The sequence below is a fragment of the Pezoporus wallicus genome, unplaced genomic scaffold (genome assembly GCF_028554395.1).
Source record: "Pezoporus wallicus isolate ANWC-B61680 ecotype Strahan unplaced genomic scaffold, APGP_CSIRO_Pwel_v1 scaffold_3294, whole genome shotgun sequence".
NCBI lineage: Eukaryota > Metazoa > Chordata > Aves > Psittaciformes > Psittacidae > Pezoporus > Pezoporus wallicus.
This window is the reverse complement of record NW_026635478.1, coordinates 6668396-6692024: the sequence shown is the minus strand read 5'-3', so window position 1 is coordinate 6692024 and position 23629 is coordinate 6668396. Positions and strand designations below refer to the sequence as shown.

Sequence of the window (23629 nt, the reverse complement as noted above, 5' to 3'; positions counted from 1 at the left end):
GATACCAACAGGTTGCAAGATTTATTCTTATTTCAAGCAGGCTCTCAGAGGAACAGATTTCCATTTGCCTGAATTATAACATTTACAGTTCCAGAGAGAATAAACACCTCTTTGGGATGTGTTGACATCACTGCAAATACAAGCACATAGTGCAAAATTACCTCATGAGTTCCATCTCTTTTTTAGTCACACTGACATAAACTACTGCCTGATTACTGAACCCAGTTTCTTTATATATGCAAAGTCTTTCTGGTTCTCAGAAGTACAACCCTTCTTTTAATAAATGTAATTCATTTGAGCAAGGAACTGCCAATAGTTATTGCGTAAGACACTTTGCGAAATTGGGTAGTGTAAAAGGTAGTGTTTCTTTAGTGTGCATCACTATGGTTTAGCAATAAGGCCATCAGGATGTCTCGGAGAATCACTTAGCGATCATCACATACAAGGAAAAACAGTAACCTGGCATTTTGCCTGGTAAGTAATTATGGCAATTAGTCAGGATAGCTGGTCTAGTACATAGATCATCTGCCTTTACTTTAACCAATGAAGTTTTACTTAAAAATCTTAATTCAATTGTGAGTATTTGGGGGTCAAAATGGTGACTTGTGAGACAACATGAAAGAAAGAAAGGCCTGGTCGGCCAGACCATGGTTCCATTTAGTTCATTATTGTCTCAGAATGACAGGAGGAGGTGCTTTTTAGGGAGGATATGTGAACTTGGCCTTTTTCCATGCTTTGCTCCTCTCATACATCCCCATATCCTACACTGTTAGATTAGGGATGGTGGATAATACATCCCTTTAGTAGCTCTTTATGAAACATAAATCTCTCTAATCCCTTTTTGAACTTTCTGCAGTCTCTGTCTTACAGTTTCCTGTGGCAGTAAACTCCAAGAGTTCTCTGTTTGCTGTGTAAAGAAGTACTTTTCTTCTAGCTGGTAAATCAGTTTAAAGCATCATAAACTTATGTGCTATATATATGGCTTTATATATATTATTCAGTTCTATTCACAACTGTTCTTTGTGACAGACTTCCACTCAACACACATGTTCATATTCATCCAGGAGGACAGTACAGCCATAGTGGAAAAAGCAGACAGAAATGCATATTTTGAGTTGTTCAGTGCTAAAATAAGGAAGTCCTTAAGTGCTTAGGCAGGGAACTTGTGTTTATCCTGGTCACAAGCTGAGAACTCTGCTTCTTAAGTAGAATGGGTAGTGCGGGGTAATCTAGTGGAAGGAAAAGATGCAGCTATAACTTTAATTTGCTGGTTAAAAGGATTCTGGCCTTTCTGAATCAGCATCAGGGCTCTGTCTAATCTCCTTCCTCCACTCATGTTGCAACAGAGGGTTGCCTAAGTGAGCTATGTTGGCTCTTTGCCACTCAATATTTCCCTTCACCAGGGAAACCCCCAACTGGCTTTTAAAGCCAGCTTTATGGCCCCAGGATAGTGCCAAAGGCGGTATGAGGCACCTCACCACCTTCTTCAAGAATTTGGAGGCAAAGGTGGGGGAGGGTGTTACAGGAGACAACCTAAGCAAGCTCACAGAGAGCTATTCCTTACACTTTATTAGCTGATGCCACCAGTTTAAAATACTGATCATCCCTGCTTCTTTATTATTGTTACTTCAGGGCCAGAGTTACAAGAACTGATTCATTGGTTTTGGACAGGCAAATAGGAAGCAGCGTGCAAACTGCCTGGTCTTCAACAACTGGAAAGCGTACAAACGTATAGGAAAAAAAAACCCCTTCTTAAAGTGCTTTGGCTCTGCCATCCAGAAAGCATACCCCTCCAAGAGGAAGGTCTGTGATTCAGGGGGAAAATCCCATGACAAAGCCTTTAGCCCTAACAATTGCATGTAAGAGAGATTAAGTCATGGGAAACTCTCGTGAATGGGGTTGCAGGAATAAAAAGGAACATGCAGCAACATGAAACATGCCTAGCTTCAGGTTTCACCGCAATCTCGAAATACAGGCTGAGTTTACAGAATTGTTCACTGGGGTACACACATCTTTTTGAGAGAGCAGGGGCCTCATTTCAAGGGACCTGGGGGGGGGCGGGCAGCGACGCGGACACTATGATGCTCAGCTTGGTTTCGCATCTTCAACATTAACCTTTTCTGCTGTGTGTCAACATGAAAAGGAGGGGAAACCCAATATTGCTCCAACGATTGGAAGGACTGCTTCTTCAGGTATTCGGGTGGCTCTCGATCACAGGCTGAGTACACCACGCAGTGTCCAAGTGACCAGGCAGCCTCAATTCAGACTTCAGGAACTCAGGGGGCAAAGCAAGGCAAACAATATGCGAAAGCTTAGTTTGTTGAGTTGTTTTTTTTTGTTTGTTTTGTTTTGTTATTTTAATGCTCAAGCCATTACACGGCTGCTCAGCTGAAATCCTAGTAGCTCTGTAGCAAGTCACCACAGCGAGCTTGGACTCGAGGAGAAGGCACCGCTTTAACTGAGGTTACTATTAGGGCTCAGCGCTAGGGACAGCCCGTGAACTGGGTCAGAGCCTACAGCTGCCCTCACGGCCGGCCGCAAGCAGCAGACAGCTCGGCTGCTCACCAGCCCCGCCAGCAGGGTCTGCGTAAGAGACCCGGGACCCCGGTGGCAGGCCTGCCACAGCCCTTCGGGAAGTGTAGTCCTCCCTCCCCCCGAGGCGGAGACCCACGGCAGCCCCGCTACCCACCTCCCCCCGCGGGGTCCGCTGGGAATTGTAGTTCTTCCCGTCGCACAGCTCAGCAGCAGCGGGCCGGAAAAGACTACACTTCCCAGCATCCCCCGCCCCGCAGCTGTTGCTCCTGCCCGCCCGGCGCCGGGCGGAGCGGCGGCTGTAAACAAACCGGGCGATGGCGGTGGTAGTGGGTTTTGCTGTGGTTCTGTGAGTGCTAGTGTGCGCCGGGGCCGGCGGCTCCGGGGTGCTTCCCGGGCAGGGCTGCGGCGGTACGGGCTCGGGGCTGGCTGCACACATGGATGACAGCAAGGTAAGGAGCTGGCTCGGCAGTGCAGGGAGCTCGTGTGGCCTTCCTGCGCCTGACTCCGGCGGGTTCAAGCTCCAAGCAATGTGCAAATGTGTGATGTGAGCCCCCGCAACAGCGAATAGACAGGGAACTGCGCGTGAGGGGAGTGCTCCCGATAAAGGCTTCTGAAGTAAACTTTGTCTGAAGCCTTCTCTTGAAGGCCTCTGGTTGGTAGAAAGGAGGGGTTGCCCCCTTTGTTCTTGCTTGCTGCCCGCAATGAGGCACAGCGCTTGGATGCTGCTTCTGGCTTTTCCTCAGAGCTCCAGAAATGGGCCAGAAGCTAGTGGTCTGGTGGGGTGGATCACGTCTCTCTAGCACCTGTGTAGGAGCTTTGGCTGCAGCCTTGTGTGCTGGTGCTTTCATTTTTCTTGCATCTGTGCATGAGAACAGCACAGCAGCTTCCCTGAAGGTACAGGTCTTCCGTTTAAGCAGAGTGAAACATCAGAAGATGAACAAGGAATACTTCTTTCACCTGCTTGTACCAGGGTGCCCCTAGAGCAGGACCCATAGGGCATGTGTGAGGAATGAGAAAATAACTGCTGTGTCCACTCACTGCAACAATCGACAACTGAAGTTACCTGTTGAGTTTGAGATTCCAGATCACTAGAGTGGTTATGGTAGTATCCTGGGGTTTGTGTCGGAGATAGCTAGCTCCTGGGGACCTAAGCTAGGTGAAACCATGCTTGAGGTAAGTCATCTTCTGACTTGGAATAAACTCAGCTTGGCTTGAATGTTAAAAGTGGTCATGTGGTAGTCATGAGCCTGTGGTACCTTATCCATTCTCCAGCTACCTGGTTTTCTTCCCACTTGATTTTTAGTAAAACAAAATTACAATGCTAGTGCTGATCTGCCTTAATTCAAAGGAGGAAAAAATACTTGATGTGGTTTCTTAGGGAGTAAATCTAAGAAACTTAGATGTGGTCAATAATCTGACAGTATAGAAAATCCACAGAATGGACTGTAAGTATTTGAAAAATTCATAATAATTTGCCAATTTAATGTGTATACTATTTTGTTTTATTGAGCCTTTGTCTGAAAGCTGCAAAGGAGGGTGGGAGGAATCAGCATCACTAAAGTCAACCAAATGCAAGAACTGCAGGAAAGTTATGTAATAAGAGCAGTAGTTTAGAAGATCCAGAAGATGTAATTCTGGAGGCATATGCAGCTTGTGAGTGTTAGATGGTTTTTGTTTCTTTTAGTGTTAAGAGCACTTCATTTGTCCTGTATCAGAATTAACTCACTGGTAACAGGAAACTTCCAAATTTTTCATTTATAAAATATTTTTTATCGATTGTTGTGTCTTGTGGAGACATGATAATCTGCTTGCTTGCTTTTTTTTTTTTTTCCTCCTGAAACATTTTTGGGCACCTTTACTAAATAAACTACATCTTTTCACCCAGTAAGACAAGTCTTTGTGTGCTTTTTTTTTTTTTTTTTCCTTAGAAAAATGGATGTCAAATGAAGGGGGAAAGAAAGAAAAGGCAATCAGTGTGGAGTATCTCCTCCTATCTTCAGTCTCAGCTACAGTTTCCTAGTATGATGTTTTGACTTAGAACTTATTGCCCAGATACTTGTGAGGACAGTGGCACTGAAAAGGGTCCAGCCCAGAACCACTGAGTATGGCTGTACCTAAGCAAAGCTTTGAATATCTTTCTTAACTCAGCAAGTTTTTCATTAAGTGATAACCTCAGGGGATACTGGTTCCTCATATCTTCTGTTGAAACTAGCTGATGTTAGTCAGTAAGTGCTCACTGCTCTGAAAGGCTTCACTGTAGCTGTTTTGAAAGGCTGTGGTTCCTTTCAAAACAAGTTCGTAAGGCAGCAGGTTGCACTAAGGGTTTGGTGGCTCCATTCAAGAGATCCCATTTCTCTTGGGAGGCCTCTTCAGGCTGCATATCGCTGTGTCAGGATGAGGCAAGCACTATTTATACTTCATTTTACAGCCAGTGCTGTCTTACAGCTTGACCCAGCTTGTCCTTAATATCTTCTAAAAGTTCACCGAGTCATGTTGTCTTCCTTACTTGAGAGGGTTGGTCTGCCTGTTCAGAGTGTCTTACCTGTGAGCTGAACAAATGTGACTGTAAAGGGAATTTCCCTCTAGAAACTGAGATAACTAGGTTACATTAGTAGTGAAGTAACCATTCTATAGCTGCATCCACTCAAGTTCAGTGTTTTCCTTCATCTAAATGTCATAAAGAATTTAGAATTGGGCTTGCAGGCTGTTACGTTTTCCTAAAGTCTTAGTGCGGTATAATTTAGCCTTACCTGGTTTAAGAGCATTAGAAAAATAGTTCGTTTTAACAGATTTCTCAAAATGGGAAGGAAATAGTAAGAAATAAAGGGAGAGGTAGAATAGCTGAATGTCAGATCTAGAAAACTTCTATGTTTCATTTTTATAGCATGTTCTTAATTATTCACAGAAAAAAAACCCAACCAAACCCAGAATACAACCTTTAATTTCTCTCCTAGAGCTACTCTGAAACTAGGGCTTGTTCAGATACTGGTCTTGCTTCTCATTGCTGTGGTTTGAGCTATTGGTTGTGAAAGGGAAAGAGAGTAGTGATGTAGGTGTTCTTGGCAAATAATCTCTGTTAAAATAACACTTATGTACCTCTGAAGTATTTGAGCACAGGAAAAAAGAGAAATTTTGTCACTCATTTCTACCCATGAGAAATCAATTACTCATATAAGTATTGCCAGTGTACCCTACATCCAACAGCTTCTTTAAATGCTTTGCTAGATCAAAGCAGTTACTTACAGTTGGATACACGAAGGAATGTAAAAAAAGTAGACTTAGGAAGACCTTTTGTTACCCGGTTCTGATGACAATAAAGCTGTCCACTCGTCAGGTTTTTTTAAGAGTAGGTCTCAATCCCTTGCACTTGTTTTAATTCTGCTATATGAACTGAGCCAAAACATGAATGAGCAGGTAGAGTTTTAATAAGTGATTTTTTTTTTAGAGAAATACCTTATTTATAAATGTCTTTTTTTAATTTATTTTTTTATAAGTAAAAGTGTCACTCAGATTTCAGCCTTTATAGGTGAGGTTATCGTCTTCTTTATGCTAAGTTAAATTCTTCAGACCTTCAGCTAGCAATGCAACCAAGACTCCGTTTAAGATGATTCCTTGAGCTGGATCTCAAGTGCCGGTTAATGGAACACTTAAGAACGTCTTAGTTATCAGAGAATGAACGAAGAGCTGCTGGAAGGTGCTGAACTGATCAATGCTATCAGCATTGCTGATCAGTAGTGCTGAACAGTGCTTCAGAAAGTATTGTTTTAATCTGCCAAATTGTTGCAAACCTGCACATGTCATGGTGAGGTCAGCTTTATCACAATCTTCTGTTGGAGTGGCTTGGTTCCTGTGTCCTTGTGAATACTAGTAGCCATGTTATGTATGTATCTCCTTCCTAAGGAGGACCTCTTCATTGTGCAATCTGGCAGTGCTTCTGTAGAGGTCTGCTGAATCCCTCTAATAAAAAAAATCCAGAAATCTGAGATATTTTTCTTTATTGGGGCAAGTAATTGCAGCTATTTCCAATTCCAGGTCACATGATTTTGTACCTGAACCCTGATGCCAAGCAAGAGTAATGTTATGATCCAAGTACTGTATTAAAAGGGAGGGAGTTACGTTTTACTATTTTCTTAAGTCTGAGTGAACTGAAATAGGAGGTTAGTCAGATTTCTGACAAATGCATGCCATTATGAATATTTCTATGGCATGTTTTATGATTAATGTTGTTCTGGGTCTTGATTGCACGTGGCTCCCTGAAAAGAACCCCAGATCCTGACTTCTGAATGCTAATAGATCACTCTAGAGGAATGCAAAGGGAATACAAAAATGTTTGCTTGCTTGTTTTTTCTTGGTTTGTTGCCACGTTCAAGCTAGCGCTTCTTTGTCTTCTTTCTGTCACATCGGCATGGCAGCTGGGCAGGCAAACATGACTAGAAGCTGGGCTGGGGACGTGGGATGGTGGCAAAGGATTTATCAGGCCTATTTTTTTTTTTTTTTCCCTGTCTGGGTTGCTTAAGGTTACAGGATGAGCTTCTAAATATTGGTGAGTAAAAACTGTTTAGGATGCAGGGTTTGATTAAATTGTTTACCAAACTAGCTGTGCAGGATGATGCATAAGTGTATGGGGAACTCCAATTCAGCAGCCATGAAGACAGCATGAGTCTTTCAGGGTGGTGTGAAGACAGATTATTAGGGCTTTACTGCTTAAAGTCAGAGTTAAAAGGGAAGGAAGCTTTTAATTATTTCCGTAGTCCTAGTGGTTAGAGCATTGGCAAGCAGTGACCCAAGGGGTACAAGCCTTCTCCCTTCCTTAAGAGATCTTGTGTAGTGCTGCAGTGGTAAAAGATCTTGGGGGAGCGAGAGCACTTGGTTACCTATCTGTAGAAAGCTCTCCAGAGGGAAAACGATAATGATGGATCAAGGATGCATTTTCAATGTTCAAAACAGTTTACACCAAGGTGCTGGCTGGGGAAGGGCTGGGTACTATTCGCTAGTGTTGTTGCTGTTAGTGAGAAGCAGAGTGGTAGCAACTATTGTCCTGCCTGAGGTTCTGGTGAAAGAGCATGGCTGTGAGATGCTCCTGTGTGGGACTAAGGGTTGATGCAGCGTTTTGTTCATACGGCAGTATGTGGTGTGCTGGGGCTCTGACGTTGAATGCTAGCTCACTCTTCTAGAGGGTCAGAACTCAAGGGTGGCAAAAGTTTTTTAGGAGAGCTAGAGTATATGTGTCTACCAGACCTTATCTACCTCTTGAATTCAAAGATTTTCTTGAAACTACCTTCCATTGACACAAAAAACCCTCAGGTACTAAAAGTGTTTGAGGACTGAAGTACTTTGGCTGTAGTGTATAAAGTAATATCAAGAAATCTTTAAAGTGCAAGTAGTAATAGATGGCAAATGTCAAGTGCCTACAGCCCCTCCTGGAAGACTATGCGTATTTCTAACTCCTGCTGAGCTAGGACTATAAAATACACCATGCATAAATACGATTGTGGTTCCATGAGAGGACAGAGCTGTGCTTGTCATGCCCAAAAGGGGACAAACACTTTCCTCTCTTTGGAGCTCCTTTTCTCTTGGGCCATGGCTGGTTAGTTTTGTCCTATGTTGGTGAATATAGTCTCTGAACTAGGTGATCGTAAGGAGAACACCTTGTCAGAGTGAATGGATTGTTCAAACTGTATTCAGCAGCTCAAATGTTAAAGAGCTTGATTTTTTTTTTCCTTTGCTTTTCTGAATGTATTGTGTTTGTTGCATTATCACTAGATGTCCATTAAATACTTTCTGTTCCTCCATTTGCTTATGGTGGGCAACTCTCCTGAATAAATTAGGAGAGGCTACATAGAGAGGATAGAATTATGTTGGCATGTGATTGTTGACTCACTTTCCAAAGAGAATAGGCTCAATTGTATAATCCTTTTTTTCCTCCATTCTAACACATCAGTTCACTATGTTGTTGTTTTTATTGCAGCCTGCTAAGTTTGTAGAACAAGTGACTTCTTTGAATGTCAAAGCCAGCTTGTTTTGTAGTATTGCACAGCTAAAAGTGCTTTTTTTATGATGAACTCTGGTATTTTGTACACTGCCTATTAGAAGAAGTCTTTTTTGTATACAGCGTGGTGAAACATGAAGCCAGCAGTGAAATTCTTGTATACAGGTGTGTGTTAGGTGTGTTTCTCCACACCCCTTCCATTTAAACAGTGTGGTCAGAATGCAAATAAAGAGAAATCCTTACTTCAGAGGGTAGGTGGGGACTGTAGCTAACGTAATGCTTTTACAGGGCAATACTATCTGATGGCCAGTGTACTAAGTTTCAGGCAATATTTAAGACTTTAACTCGTGTCATGCCGTCATGTTAAGGGTAGAATATTTGTGTGGGGAAGCATAGAGTAAGCATTGAGGAAACTATTCCCTTTTTTTGTTATTTGTAGCAAGAGAGGCTTTCAGACCTCTAAAAATGAACCACAAAGAAGGCTGGAGAAAATGGTGCCAAATCTGCACTCCACAGGGCAGGAAACTATGAAGTTACATTTCTGAAAGGAAGATCTAAATTAAGCACTGGGGAGGAGTTAAACACTGGATTAGGTTGCACGAAGAGGTAGGAGAGACAGTTTGCCAGGCTGTGTAGTAGTGTTTTGAAGGTAAACATGAACAGAGTGGATTGATACAACTGGAACAGAGGCAGGACTCAGTGTTACTGAGTTCCCTGTTGAGTAGAACTCCTCAGAGTATTCTTTTGAAAGAAATTGGGGCTGGAGAAGCTCAGATGGCTAATGAATAATTCTGACAATTTTCATCTTTAAAATAGGCTGAAACTGTAGTCATTCTATTGCAACAAAGCTAAGTTTTGGGTTATGTTGATACAAATAAATATTTCTTTTTTTTTCTTCCAAATTAAACTGTTAAACTCTGTAATATTGTATTTCTAGAGCTGGCAAGTAGACTGAGACATGCTCTCTTGAGTGGTACCAGGTGTCAGGATGACTGAGCACTTCCAGAGGTTGACCAGAGGGCTTCAAGGAATCTCTTTGAAGATATTCAAAGGCCATTTGGACACTGTCCTGTGTGGTCATTTCTAGGTGGCCCTGCTTGAGCTGGGGGGAGTTTGAACCACATGGTGCTCAGAGGTCCCTGCCACCCTCAGCCATTCTGTGGAGCTCCTACAGATCAGATTAATAGCCTTTACAGTAGGACTGCTTAAGCGCTGACTTCACTATGAAATTGTATCCCTCGCTTTTTTTTGATGTTGCCACTGAAAACTTCATACATGAGCACCCTTTCTTTGTCTGTTGCTCCAGAATCAGTGAAAACATATGGAAGATTGTCTGCTTGAGACATCTTGTAGGCGCAGTGACATGGTTACAGTATTACCTTTGCAGAACATGATCTTTACCCTTTGTTTCCAGGTGGTTGGAGGCAAGATAAAGAAACCAGGCAAGCGAGGTCGTAAACCAGCCAAGATAGACTTGAAGGCAAAACTTGAAAGAAGTCGTCAGAGTGCAAGAGAGTGCAGAGCCAGGAAGAAGCTGAGGTACCAGTACCTGGAAGAGCTGGTTTCAAGCAGAGAACGAGCCATCTGTGCTCTCAGAGAAGAGCTTGAGATGGTAAGAAACTGTCATTTAACCTAACCCTCAATATTATTTGGGACCTGTCCTCATGGACTCTTATTCTCAAAATCACTGTGTCTGAGAGTGGGATTTGGCTAGCCATAAGGTATCAAAACATCAGTAACAGATGCATTCAGCTGTTTGTCTACTTTACATGTTGAATACAAAACTCATCAGTTATCTGCTGATTTTCAACTGGAAGCAAGCAAAGAAAGTGCCATCGCATATGACTGTGAAATGTGTGTTTTGGAAAGCCTCTGACAGAGGTAGAAAGAGGTAGAGGATGGAAAGAGATGTGTTAATATATCAAGGGGGGAATATATATCCACAGTAAGTCACTGCTTCCCACAGATGGTTGTCTCTGTTGGGGAAGTTGATTCTTGCAGCATACTCACTGTGTAGTTGATTGCACATCTGTCCTGTGTTCTAGCATGTATAAGATGGGTGTCTTGGCCAAATAAGCTACATTATCCCAAGAGAATGTTTCATCTGGAAACAAAAACTCTGCTCCTCGGTGATATTGAGATGCTGTTGAAATTCCACTGGAGCCGAGGCTGTTGCCTTGACCTTGCAGTAGGTTTGTTTGAACATGCAGGGCTAATCACAAGTGAATAGGGTTAGGATTGGGTGGAAAGTCAGCCGTCTGACCACAGATTTTTTCAGTGTGCTTCAGGGTTTGTCAATGAAGAATTCAAGATGCGGGAACTAGGAATAAGGTCCATGTGCTTAACTGTGCCTTACACAATCAGAAAGGCCCTCTTAATAGTCACTCAGCCCCAGAGTCATGTGAAATACTTTTTTTTTTTTTTTAATAGGCCATGAACTGGAACGGTATTCTGGCAGGGCAGCAGCAAGAAAATTCACAAAGTGTTCCATGTTGTTTAATAATTACAGTATTCTGTCTAGTACTGCCACCAAGTAGCAGTTTATTGCCTGAAACTGAATTTACTGAGGACAGGTATGCAACCATGGACACGTGCTTAGCTCATTAGTCCTCTGCAGTTTTGTAAGAGGCTTCAGCCCAGTAAATTCAAACCTTAAATGAATATACCGGAAGGTAAAGACTACAGTTCTGGTTTGTCTGCTAATGTGATCCTGGCAGTTTGCTAATGCCTAATGTGTTTGCATATTTCAGTATAAGCAATGGTGCATGGCGATGGACCAAGGGAAAATCCCCTCTGAAATAAAAGCCCTGCTAACTGGAGAGGAGCATGGCAAAGCACAGCAGAACTCAGCGAAACTTGCTAAGGCTGGGAAGACAGAAGCAAACAGCAGCAATCCCTGTAAGTATGCAGACTATGATTAATTCCTATTTTGTTACATCTTTTGTGGTGTAGGAGGGTGGCTGTGGTGTAGGAAGAAACATAAGGATGTGCTTTTGGGCACAAATAGTTGATTGAAGCAAAGAGCTTAGTGGGTGGTACAAAGACTCTGTGTAATGTTTACATGAACAACATAGAAATTACACTAGCTAGGAAGCTGGGCAGTTAATTTTAAAAGAAGACTCAGTCTTTGTGTCTCACCAAGGCCTGTGGAGACCTGTGAAGACCTGAGACCTTCGTCTTTTAGAGTGTTTTCTACTTTCCTAATGCAAAGTAAATGGAGCACATAAAACATAATTGAATTTTAAAAACTCCATCAAGAAAACATTATTCTAGCTGCAAGCACTCAGAAGTGAGAAATGCTGGACTTGGGATTTCCTTTGGAGTCTTCTTTGTGCCTCGTTTGTTCTTGTCCAGGGGATGAAATTAGGTTCTTCTGGGTATTGAAAGGTGAAAAGATCGTGTGAGATAGAGTCATATTCCTGATCTGTACATGCAGAGGAAAGTTAAAAGTGTAGCATGGGCAGTTCTATATCTCACATCTTCTAATTATGTAATATTTCATGTGAAAGGTTAAATTACTGTACATTTTTTAAAGTAGGAATTTCTACCTTTATGTTCTTAAGAAATGTGAAAATCACATCTGTAACTGTAACAATCTTCCCCCATGGTGCATCATTCACAGGAGGTCAATGCAGAACCTTCAGCACTGCAGCAGAGATAGCTTGGTAACTAGCAGAAGAATGCTGTTGTGAGAGAAGTGGACGCATCCCCAGATGCAGGGGGAAGGATCCCAGTCTCCTGTCTTCTTTTTGCTCCTCCCCACATGCAACTCCTTGATTATGGTGTTCCTAAGCCTGCGTGGAATGGGGCTTCTGGGTGTTTGTGTAAGCAGAGCTTTGTACTTCCTTTCTCTACACCACCCTCCCCAAATACAGCTATGGCAGCTTTTGGGCACTCCCAGTAAGAGATGGGAGTTGCTTTTGTGTCAGAGCCCAGAATTAACTGGCTCTGTGGTTGTAGTTATGTGGTTGGTAACTGTTATGGGAGTCTGAGAGGTTCTGTAAAATAAAAGCAAGAGGAGGATCTCATAACAACTTTGCTAAAGTCAAATGCAGTATTGTAGGTCGAGGAAAAGAAACTGGATCAAAAGCTTTCAGCAGTAAGGTTTATAATAATGTAATTTGTAACCTACATAAAGATGTTGCTCTCAGCATCCTTTTATAATGCAGCATGGCTTTTATGCGATTGAGGAGAGGCACTAGATATATTCTCTGCCCATACTTCTTTCACAGGATGTATTTCCCACCCCCTGTGCTCTTGGTCAGATCATGTCCCTCTACCTTGCTTCTAGCAGTGGAACAGCTGCAATCTCCTCCCACCCATCATGCCCTGCTATCTTTGTGTATCTTTCTAAACTGCAACTTAATATGAATTTTGCTATGCTATCCTTGTTTCTTAGCCAAAGATAATGCCAAGAATTTGGTAGCAAGGAAAACAAGTTGCATCGGTTTGGTTTTATGGGAAGAGAGGTGATGGCAAATTCTTGCAGGTTGGTTTGCTCATCTTAGGTATTGACAGATAACCTGCCACTTTCTTTAGACCTCTCTTTCTCCTGTATATGCTTTTTGCACTGATGTGATGCGATGTGGAGAGTGTAGCTCTTAGGATTTTCAGTGGAAGTTTTGCTTTCTTACTCTTTTGTTTGTGACAGTGTCTTTCTCTGTGTTATACGAAGTGCATGGAACATTTTTTAATCTCATATTTTCTTCGTTTCATAGAATAAAATAATGAATGACTTTGCTAGACTGTTGTCTTCTTTTTACTGAAATAATTTGGTTTGTTTAGCATTATCTCAATTCAGAATTAGTCAACAGCACTGGAAATAATAAAGTGCTGTATTTCAGTGTACAGCACAGTTATTTTCAGAATTCCATTCTAAGAACTCATATATTAATTCTTAAAGCATAGTTTTAAGTTTATCCTCTAGACCCTCCACGTATGTCCTTAGTTATCAATTGCTAGAAATATTGCATAGACATAGAAAACTATCATGAAACGATAAGTAACAGTGAAGCAGAGAAGGGGAGGATATGAGAGTTGTGTTGTGTCCTTGTGCCCTATATTTTAAGCTCTGAACTGCAGTTTGTCCTGAAAAATAGCAAGAAACCCAACCCATAAGTTTTGGGATTTTTGTCTATGTTGAATGCTTGCCTGTCCTTTTTCTGGATTCTTTGGAAGAAAAAAACCACAACCAAACCCCAGGCCAGATGTCCAAAAGTATACTCTGTGAACTTTGCAGTTGGGCTTTGTAACAGGATCGTGCCAGAAGTATAATATGTTAGAATTAGACTTACACAGTCTAGTTTCAAATGTAAACTGTGTTTTGTAATTAAACATGTATTTCAAATGTAATGTGTCTATTTAAGTGTCTTTCTGAATCGGGGTTGTAAAAAACATGCAGAAGAGTTATGGTATTCGTGACCAGAACAACTCCACTCAGCACTAGGTAATGTGACAAATGCAGCTCTCATCTCACCAGAAATGCCCTACTTGCTCTCTTCCTGCCACTTTTTCTTTGTGTCACTTTCTGTGGTATCGAACAAGAAACTTCTTGGGAGTTTTCTTTTGTGGAGGAAACAGAGCGTTAGAATTTCGCATTGTGATGAGCAAAAGTTTTCTTCTGTTCCCCATCATGGTGGCCCCTGCTTCATGGCTTAGCCAGCAGTTGGCATTACAGGACTGTTTTTGACAAGCCTGGGCCCAGCTCTGTGGCGTGAACAGTGGCATCCATGTTCTAACAGGTTCTTTGTGCTTCACGCAAATGGAACAGGAGATGTGTTACAGCCTACATCATCTTAAACCATTTCCTTGTTTGTCCTGCAAGCCAAAATACATGTGATACATAGTTAGAGGCTCTAACTGCAATTTTCAAACCTGCTCTGGATGCTGTGGTTCATTACAAATTTAGGATTCCCTGCAACGATCATTAATTAGATAAAGTTCTGTGGCTTCCATCACATGGCAGGTTGTGCTATGTTATAAATGTTCTGGCCTTGGATGGATCTTCAGGAGTCCTTTATTTTGGAGTTTAAAGTTTAGCAGCTCCCCTTGAAACCTAACAAATATTTGTGGTTCGTGCTCATTTGATACTTACAGTCTTCATCCATATTGAGGTGTCTCCTAGAAGCGGTATAACCAGGACTGACTAGGAGTCTCGTATGGTACCCTAAATAAAGGAGGATGGTTTAGTCTTATCCTCTTTTTGTGTGAGGTGGGTACAGCCTTCCATCCATTTCTCCTGCAGTGAGTGTGTGCAGCTGGTTCTCTCTCACAAACATTGAAGAAAGGAAGTAAACCTGGAAATGCTTCATTTTCCCACTTGCCATGGAAATCTGATGGTCATCTAGAACTATTTGTCCAGCTAAAGGTGGGTATCTTTTGGAAACTATCCACAGTCTTCAGAAAATGCTGTCTGCAGAATTTGGTGTTCACAACAACGCTGGAACTCTGCTACAGTAAGGTAATAAGACTGAACTCAGTTCATGCTGATGGAGTAAGCACCGCAAAGTTACACAATCCTTTTGGAGAATGTAACCTAAAGATTTACCAGATAGTAGAAATTTCATAAAAAAAAAACCAAACCAAACACAAAAACATGCAGTAAGTCTTGCCTTTTCATATGCTGTATATGTGCTTTGTGCATAGACTCCTAAAAAGTGGATACATTTAATTGGCTTGTCACTTACCTGAGAACATTTTGTATTCATATGTAAAAAAAAAAAAAAATCAGTCTGCTGTTATACCTGATAATAATAAATGTTGTCAAAGAATCTGTATTCTAATAAGTGCTCTTCAAAAGACATGTATCAGAGGTGTTCATTTTTTTAATGGATGAGATAAATTTCAAAAAGCTTTTCTCCTCCTTAACAGCTGACACCTGATTAGCTTTGTGAGAATGCCTGTGACTTATTTTTCCTTCTTTCTCTTTTACATTTTAGGGTAAAGATAAATCTACATAAATAATGAGTCTAGTTCTTCCTGGCATCTCATGAAGAGATGGAGGAGATTTGACATCATAATTCCATTTCCTACTTTCCAATAAATTATAATCTCTATAATTAGCTATGAAATTACTGTTAATATAAGGACCAAATATGTGAGACTAGTCTAAAAATGCAGAGAAATCAAAGGAAAAGCTGAAATAAGAACCCTGGTCCTTCTCATTATGCTTATGAGATACAGCATGAGTGACAGATGATCATCTGATGTAGAAATACCTTTTGTAGGTAAGCAAGGCAAAACACCAGCTTGTGAGTGTCCTGCTCTTAGTGCTGCTGAGCATTAATTTCTGTATAAGTTGTGTCAATAACTGAACTTCTTGTATGACTCTTGTGAATTTGTATGGGAAAACAGAAGCTTCTAATCCTCAGTAAAATCGGAGGTATTGTATACTGAATAGCACATCAATGGACTAAAATTCAACTGATGCTGTACCTATGGAATGTATAGATTTGTATAGGTGGATATACAAGTAGAATTTGTAGTGTCAGTCACAGGAATTGCCTTAAGCAATTTCTGCAAAGACTGTTGCTTGATATTATTTATACCATTATTTGTATTTCATCTTCACATTTTAACTAAAAAATGCTGTCATTGTTCAGCTAATGATTTTCAGCAACACCTCATTAAAACAAAAAAACAAACCCAAACTCCTAAACAACTGACTTTCAGTTTCTTTGTTTCCCCCATTAAAAGCACTTGGGAGGTAGAAGTTTTGCTTCCATAAGTAGTACAAGATTTGCCTTGCTTTTTTGTGTTTCTGCCTGTAGCTCACAACTGCCTGATCAATGCTACTAACACTAACTGCTGCTTCAAGCTATTCTGTGTGATCTTTATATATTAGGATGGGTAATGGTGGCATTTTTAACTATGCTGCAGCTGATAGGTATTCTAATGATGAAGGATTTGTGAGTAAAAGACTACAAGTGGATTAAGTATGTGTTTTCATGAGACAGGGTGTTCCATGTGAATAGAAGTAGCTTGCTGTGAAAGGTGACTTTTTTCCATACCTTCTTTCTCATAGCGACTTTCAGAATACATTTTGATCAAGTCATACAGTGCTGGCGACAGCAGTGCTCTGTATTCCTCTAGTAAAGCATACCAGCAGTGTCCTCCAACTTCACCATCTCCTTATGTGGCATGCTCTGAATGCCTCTTGGTGTAAGAACAATTCTTTCCTATTCCCTATCAAACATAGATCCTGCTGTGTTGCTAGGTCAGTGTTTTCTGTTTTGCATTTCTGGGCTTTTTCTTTCCCCTTTGAAATCTACTTCTCAGTATGCATTCCTCTTTACCTACAGAAAAACAGTGTTCTGTAAATCTTTCTTCCCAGGTGGCCTGGCAGCTATTTCTCAAAAGCTGTCAAGGGTTCCTTCTCCAGAGGACTACATAAAACCAGGGGTTATTCTCCTGTTTCTCTTTGCCTCTGCAACATGCTCTGTCACGCGCACCAACTCACCCTGAATACCTACTCTGCATTTTAAGCTCTTGGTAATATCAGCATAAATACTCTTTCTGCACTACAAGCTCTTAATAGTATTATCATCCTTGGTAGCTCTGGACCTGGTTCTTGTTTTGCAGCCTAGTGGAAGTAGTGCTGATACCAGCTCACCACAGAGTGCTTGTTCAAGCACTCTTACTGCTCAGGGACCCCCAGTACAAGAGGGACATGGACCTGCTTGAGCATGTCCAGAGGAAGCCAAAAGATGCTCCGGGGGCTGGAGCACCTCCTCTATGGAGACAGGCTGAGAGAGCTGGGCTTGTTCAGCCTGGAGAAGAGAAGGCTCCAAGGACACCTTAGGGCAGCTTCCAGTATCTAAAGGCAGCCTACAAGAGTTACAACAGCTTGTAGGGACAGGACAAGGGGGAATAGTTTTAAACTGAAAGAGAGTAGATTCAGATTAAACATTAGGAAGAAATATTTTACTGTGAGGGTGGTGAGGCACTGGCACAGGTTGCCCAGACAAGCTGTGGCTGCCAATCCCTGGCAGTGTTCAAGGTCAGGTTGGACGGGGCTTGGAGCAACCTGGTCTAGTGGAAGGTGTCCTGCTTGTGGCAGCGGGTTGGAACCACATGGTTTTTAAGGCCCTTTCCAACCCAAACCTTTCTGTGGTTCTGTTTAGCTGTATGATCAGGAGGAAGGTGACACTGTTAGCAGACAGCAGCAGCAGGCACCAATGACAACATTGTGCAGCTGTAGATGTTGGACACGTGTTGAAACAGTTGCACTACTTACAAAGCTGTATGTCTTCTTTCATTTGAAACACTGAGATTTAGATTATTCTGTTACTTGTATTTCTGTGTAATTGCAGATTGCCCAGCATTTTGCCCAGTGACAAGGTTCTTAAACAAAAGGGTGAATTCAGCTTAGATTTACGTACCTGAAGCACTCTATGGAGCTAGAGGAGAATTTGTTTGCAAGAGAGAAAATTTTGGCCCCAAGGCCTTTACCTCATGAACATCAGCCAGAAGAGGTTTCATCAAACAGAGTAGTAGCATTAGTTTTCCATTTAAACCTAAAATCTTGTCTGGGATCTCAGCTAGAGACAGAGGCCAGAGGTATCTCCTAGATTTCTGCTCAGCTAATTACTCTTGTGACCAGTATCTGTGTAAACCTTCACAGGGTGGTAGCTCATTCATACTGCAGGGGACTGTTGATGAGAACCAAGAGCGTTTCCATTCTCACTTCAGCAAGCTGCGTTTCTCATTACTTTATTCTTAGGACTTCTTGCTTTCTGAAATAAAATAGTAATTAGCTTTTTAATTACTAATATACCAATGGAACCAAAGTGGATTACTGCAGGTGTTTGAGAAACAGCCAATTAACTACTACAGCTTTCTGGATTTACGTAATCTTGTGTCTTTTCGCAGTAGCTGCTCAGTGTTGTCATCGTTGTCATCACCACACTAAAGGAGTGGCATTGTTAATGAAGCTGATATTGTCTACACATGCTAGCAGATAAAAAAGGCTGACTGACAGCTGGAGAATGATTATAAAGGCTGTCTGTTTTAATCCCTCTGCCATGAATTGCTTGTGGAATGACCACAATTGCAGTTCAGTGGATGTATTAATAAGAAAACGTAGGCACAATGATGAATGGCCTCTCGGGGTTGCTTCCATTCACCTTGCAGCTTTTTTCTGAATCATGCTCTTTGCATGAAATAAGTCATATAAAGTGAACAAATTTGCCTGTTATTAGCACAACTTTGCCTTGGTCTGTCAGAAATACAATAATCTGCTGTAACTTTAAATATTACCTGTTAATATTGACTAAAATTATTTTCTTTGTTACTGAAAAATCTTTTTTCCTGTCTTCATGAGTATGTCTCTACCCATGGTTGGGGGGTGGAACTAAATGATCTTAAGGTCCTTTCCAACCCAAACCATTCTATGGTGTAAGTTAAAAAACCTTTGAGAAATAAAGTGTGGTTTCATGGAAATTTAGAAGAAAGTAATCCTGAGAACTAGGGTGAGAATGCTACTGGTTTTTCAATAGTTGGGGAAAAAAACCCTGGATGTAAGGAACGACTTACAGAGTGCTCTGAAAAGTGTAAGGAACACTCATTTCTAGATCAGTGTGGCAGGCGGGTAGTTGGGCTCTGAGAAGAGTTTTCTGTACAGACCATTGTTCCTCCCTTCACCAAGCTGGAGGTTAGCTGGGAAGACTAAAGAGAGGTACCACCTCCCAGCAAGATTTCTGCATGCTAATGATGAGGTCGCACTGAATTTGATTCTGCATATGTGCAGTGTGAGCTGGAACTGTGCAAGGCGGATGCTATTGTACATCCTGTGCACACTCTGCTTGTGCTACAAAAGCCGCTGCAGTAAGTCCTTCCTTTTACACTCTTCCAGCTGCGCCAGATCTGTGGAGAGTCTTGGTAGATTGCTGAAAGTGTCGTTTTCAATCAAAGACATTCCTCCTGTGTCCTTTCTCAAGCAAAGTGTCCACAATAACATCAAATACCTGAAATGTGAAATGTACATTTAAAAAATGTTTCCTAGTATGAATAGATTTTTAGTGGAGGAAAGAGATTATTATTTCCCTTGAAGACAAAACTTCAAATGCTTTGTTACCTTGATAGGAATTTCTCATGATGGTTAATGCTATGAACAAGCAGGAAGTGGTCTTTTAAGATACAACTAGGTGACTACCATCAAAACCATTGTATGGCTGTTAGGACCTGGCTATTAATAGTGTCAGGATGTGCAGGTGGCAGCTGCTGTTTGGGGGCAGGGAACAGTAGTGTGATAGTGGAAAGGCAGTGTGTCTGTCATTGCACCCAGGCCTGGAGCTCTTGGGTGGGAGTCATGGGTGCTGTTGACAGTTCAAGAGCAGTTTTTGGAAGGCCACCTTGTGCTGCATCACCCTCCCTTGCAATATTTTGAAATAGCCCTTTATATGTCTATCTAACTTCTTTTTGGCCTGAAGTGGTGGCTGCCTTCTGCTGCTGTTCTAAGATTATGCGTGGGTTAGCTCTGAAAACTTGATGCTTTCTGCCATAGTCTGGTGCAGGCAGTGCAGCTCCTGGTATGAGGGCCAAGGGTCACATCTAACATCCCTCCTCTTAAGGAAAAAATATACACCCTCAAGACTTCATTCCAAGAAAGATGCTCTGGATCGATATAAAAGACTAAGTCAATGATGTGGCAAGAGGTGTTTCAGAGTCTGCAAAAAGCTTGACAGCAGATCAGCTCTCAGCAATGCTGTGAGTTAATAAGAAAATCAGGGCTACTCCTACCACATTTACAGCTAACTGGTAAATAATCTGAAATCTTTCTGGCTTTGGATGTTGCTTAATCATTTTCCTTCCTGTATTTGGATCAGTACAGAGAGGGGCTCTGCAGAATGTGTATGGCAGTGGAGACTAAATCTCCAGGGATAAAGAGAACTGCTGTAGTGACTTTGGAAATAAGATGGGTAATTACACCTATGTGTATGTTGTCTCTGCTATCTAATTCTACATGCCCTCAACAAAATTAAAGGCCTTGATCAGTCCTTCCTCCCCAGACCATGGAAACAAAAGCATCTCTCGCTTTTACTTATACAGTCACAGTCACAGAATGCTAGAGATTGGAAGGGACCTCAAAAGATCATCTGGTCCAATCCCCCTGCCAGAGCAGGAACACCTAGATAATGTTACACAGGAATGTGTCCAGGCGAGTTTTGAATGTCTCCAGGGAAGGAGACTCCACAACCTCCCTGGGCAGCCTGTTCCAGTGTTCTGTCACCCTCACTGAGAAGAAGTTTCTTCTCAAGTTTAAGTGGAACCTCTTGTGTTCCAGTTTGTACCCATTACCCCTTGTCCTATCATTGTTTACCACTAGTAGAGCCTGGCTCCATCCTCGTGACACTCCCCCTTTATATATTTATATACACTAATAAGGCCACCCCTCAGTCTCCTCTTCTCCAAACTATAGAGACCCAGCTCCCTCAGTCTTTCCTCATAAGGGAGATGCTCCACTCCCTTAATCATCTTAGTTGCCCTGCGCTGGACTCTCTCCAGCAGCTCCCTGTCCTTCTTGTACTGAGGGGCCCAGAACTGGACACAATATTCCAGATGTGGTCTCACCAGGGCAGAGTAGAGGGGAAGGAGGACCTCTCTCGACCTACTAACCACCCCCCTTCTAATACACCCCAGGATGCCATTGGCCTTCTTGGCCACAAGGGCACAGTGTTGACTCGTGGTCATCCTGTCGTCCACTAGGACCCCCAGGTCTCTCTCCCCTGCACTGCTCTCTAACAGGTCATTCCCCAACCATACTGGAACCTGGGGTTGTTCCTGCCCAGATGCAGGACTCTACACTTTCCCTTGTTATATTTCATCAAGTTATTCCCTGCCCAACTCTCCAGCCTGTCCAGGTCTCGCTGGATGGCAGCACAGCCTTCTGGCGTGTCAGCCACTCCTCCCAGCTTAGTGTCATCAGCAAACTTGCTGATAGTACACTCAATTCCCTCATCTAAATCATTGATGAATATGTTAAATAATACTGGTCCCAGTACTGACCCTTGAGGCACTCCACTAGTTACAGGCCTCCAACTAGACTCCGCCCCATAGACTACAACTCTCTGGCTTCTCTCCTTCAGCCAGTTCGCAACCCACCTCACTACCTGATCATCCAGACCACACTTCCTCAATTTAGCCGTGAGGATGCTGTGGGAGACTGTGTCAGATGCGTTGCTGAAGTCAAGGTAGACCACATCCACCTCTCTGCCATCATCCATCCACCATGTTATTTCCTCATAAAAGGCTAAGAGATTGGTCAAGCATGATTTCCCCCTGGTGAAGCCATGTTGACTGCCCCTCATAACCCTCTTATCCTTGATATGCCTTAAGATGGCACCAAGGATAAGGTGTTCCATCACTTTCCCAGGGATGGAGGTGAGGCTGACCGGTCTATAGTTACCCAGGTCCTCCTTCTTGCCCCTTTTGAAGACCGGAGTGACATTTGCTTTCCTCCAGTCCTCAGGCACCTCTCCCGTTTCCCAAGACTTGGTAAAGATGATGGAGAGTGGTCTAGCAATGACTTCCACCAGTTCCCTCAGCACCCGCGGGTGCATCCCATCTGGACCCATGGATTTATGGATGTCCAGATTGCTCAACTGGTCTCTAACCCATTCCTCATCGACTAAGGCATACCACTCCGTTGACCTGACTTCATCTAAGGTCTCCGGGGTACAGGGCTCTTCAGGACTGCCTGCAGCAGAGTAGACAGAGACAAAGAAGGCATTCAGTAACTCTGCCATCTCTGTATCTTCTGTCACCAGGGCACCCATCCCGTTCATCAGTGGGCCTACATTGCCTCTGGTGTTAGTTTTATCTGCCATGTATTTGAAAAAGCTCTTTTTGCTGTCCTTGACCCTTCTCGCCAGGTTTAATTCTAAGGATGCCTTAGTCATCCTAGCTGCCTTCCTACATCCTCTAGCAGCAGCTTTATATTCCTCCCAAGTGGCCAGCCCCTCCTTCCATGACCTGTAAACTCTCCTCTTCCACTTGAGCATACCCAGCAATTCCCTATTTAGCCACGCAGGCCTCCTGGCCCTCTTCCTTGACTTCCTATGTGTCGGGATGCTCCGATCTTGAGCTCGGAAAAAGCAATCCTTGAATGCCAACCAATTATCTTGGGCCCCTTTACCTTCAAACAGCCTTGCCCATGGGATTTCCCCTAGCAATTGCTTGAAAAGGCCAAAGTTTGCCCTGCTGAAGTCCAGGGGTGCAATTCTACTTGCTATTCTACTGGTCCTACCACACAAGATCCTGAATTCCACCATCTCGTGGTCGCTGCAACCAAGGCAGCCCTCAACCCTTACTGTGTGATACGTGTGATGAAATGTGTCTGGGCAGGTATAAGATGAGGACAAATGAAATTATTTGGTGATGCAATCTTTTCTATTCCCCGCAAATGTAGGACCAAATCAAGAGCTGGCCTAAAATGGTTGAGATGCTGAGCACAAGGGAATTACTGCTGTCTATGCCACTTCTGAATTTTATCCAGGAGATAAACTGAAAGAAGACTTTGTGTGTGTTAGCAGTAATGTAGAATAAATCCGTGGTTTAGGCCAGGCTGCTCACCAGAAGGTGACATTTATATAACAATCTTCCAGTAGGTGCGCTATGTTTTACTAGAAGCCAGTTCAAATAAAGCTCATGTAATTCATAATGGCCTATTCCACAACACTTGCTAGGTTGAAAAGAGCCAACTAATAAAGACGTATTAACTTACAAAATCACTTAGGGGGCTAATAACCCTTCCTTTGAGTGCATGGGTCTGGCTTTAATAAACTTCAAATCTGTTTTTTGTTCTTTTAAACAGGAAGGATCTGATACTGAGAGAGGCTGAGCACTCAGAATTTCAGCTAAAATCGATGGCGTGCGTTCAACACCTTGGAAAACCCACTCCTAAATCAATGTCAATTAATTCTGAAGTCAAACTGGTTGAGTTGAGGAGACTTAGAAAACTCAGGGGATACTTAACTGGCCATATGGAAACTCTTAAGTCTAATTATGAGTGATAGCCACCTCGCTATCACCTCCAGGAGGCTGGCTGAAAAATAGGTTCAAGTGGTGTGTGTCTGCTTCTCACTAGCCCTCACCCCTCAACTGGAA

At 42.5% G+C, this 23629-nt stretch overlaps 1 protein-coding gene and 1 long non-coding RNA gene across 6 annotated transcripts; both read left to right on the top strand.

Annotated features, from left to right (window-relative positions):
* Nucleotides 1-371: 371 nt before the first annotated feature.
* Nucleotides 372-1935, top strand: LOC130608495 (uncharacterized). The gene is made up of 2 exons (XR_008974552.1): nucleotides 372-474; nucleotides 1633-1935. It is a non-coding gene; the product is annotated as an uncharacterized LOC130608495 (long non-coding RNA).
* A 908-nt stretch (nucleotides 1936-2843) lies between these two features.
* CREBL2 (cAMP responsive element binding protein like 2) lies at nucleotides 2844-15957 on the top strand. 5 transcript variants are annotated; one of them, XR_008974543.1, is made up of 5 exons: nucleotides 2844-2984; nucleotides 9939-10136; nucleotides 11275-11422; nucleotides 14736-14891; nucleotides 15463-15957. XR_008974543.1 is itself a non-coding variant. In XM_057426368.1 (4 exons), exons 1-4 carry the CDS (start codon nucleotides 2970-2972, stop codon nucleotides 15465-15467), a joined length of 366 nt encoding a protein of 121 aa, XP_057282351.1. In that variant the 5' UTR covers nucleotides 2850-2969; the 3' UTR covers nucleotides 15468-15957. The 5 variants fall into 5 exon arrangements, 3 of the variants coding, with proteins under 3 accessions (XP_057282351.1, XP_057282361.1, XP_057282370.1); XR_008974544.1 differs by having other exon boundaries at nucleotides 2850-2984; nucleotides 14746-14891; XM_057426368.1 differs by lacking the exon at nucleotides 14736-14891 and having other exon boundaries at nucleotides 2850-2984.
* Nucleotides 15958-23629: the final 7672 nt, after the last annotated feature.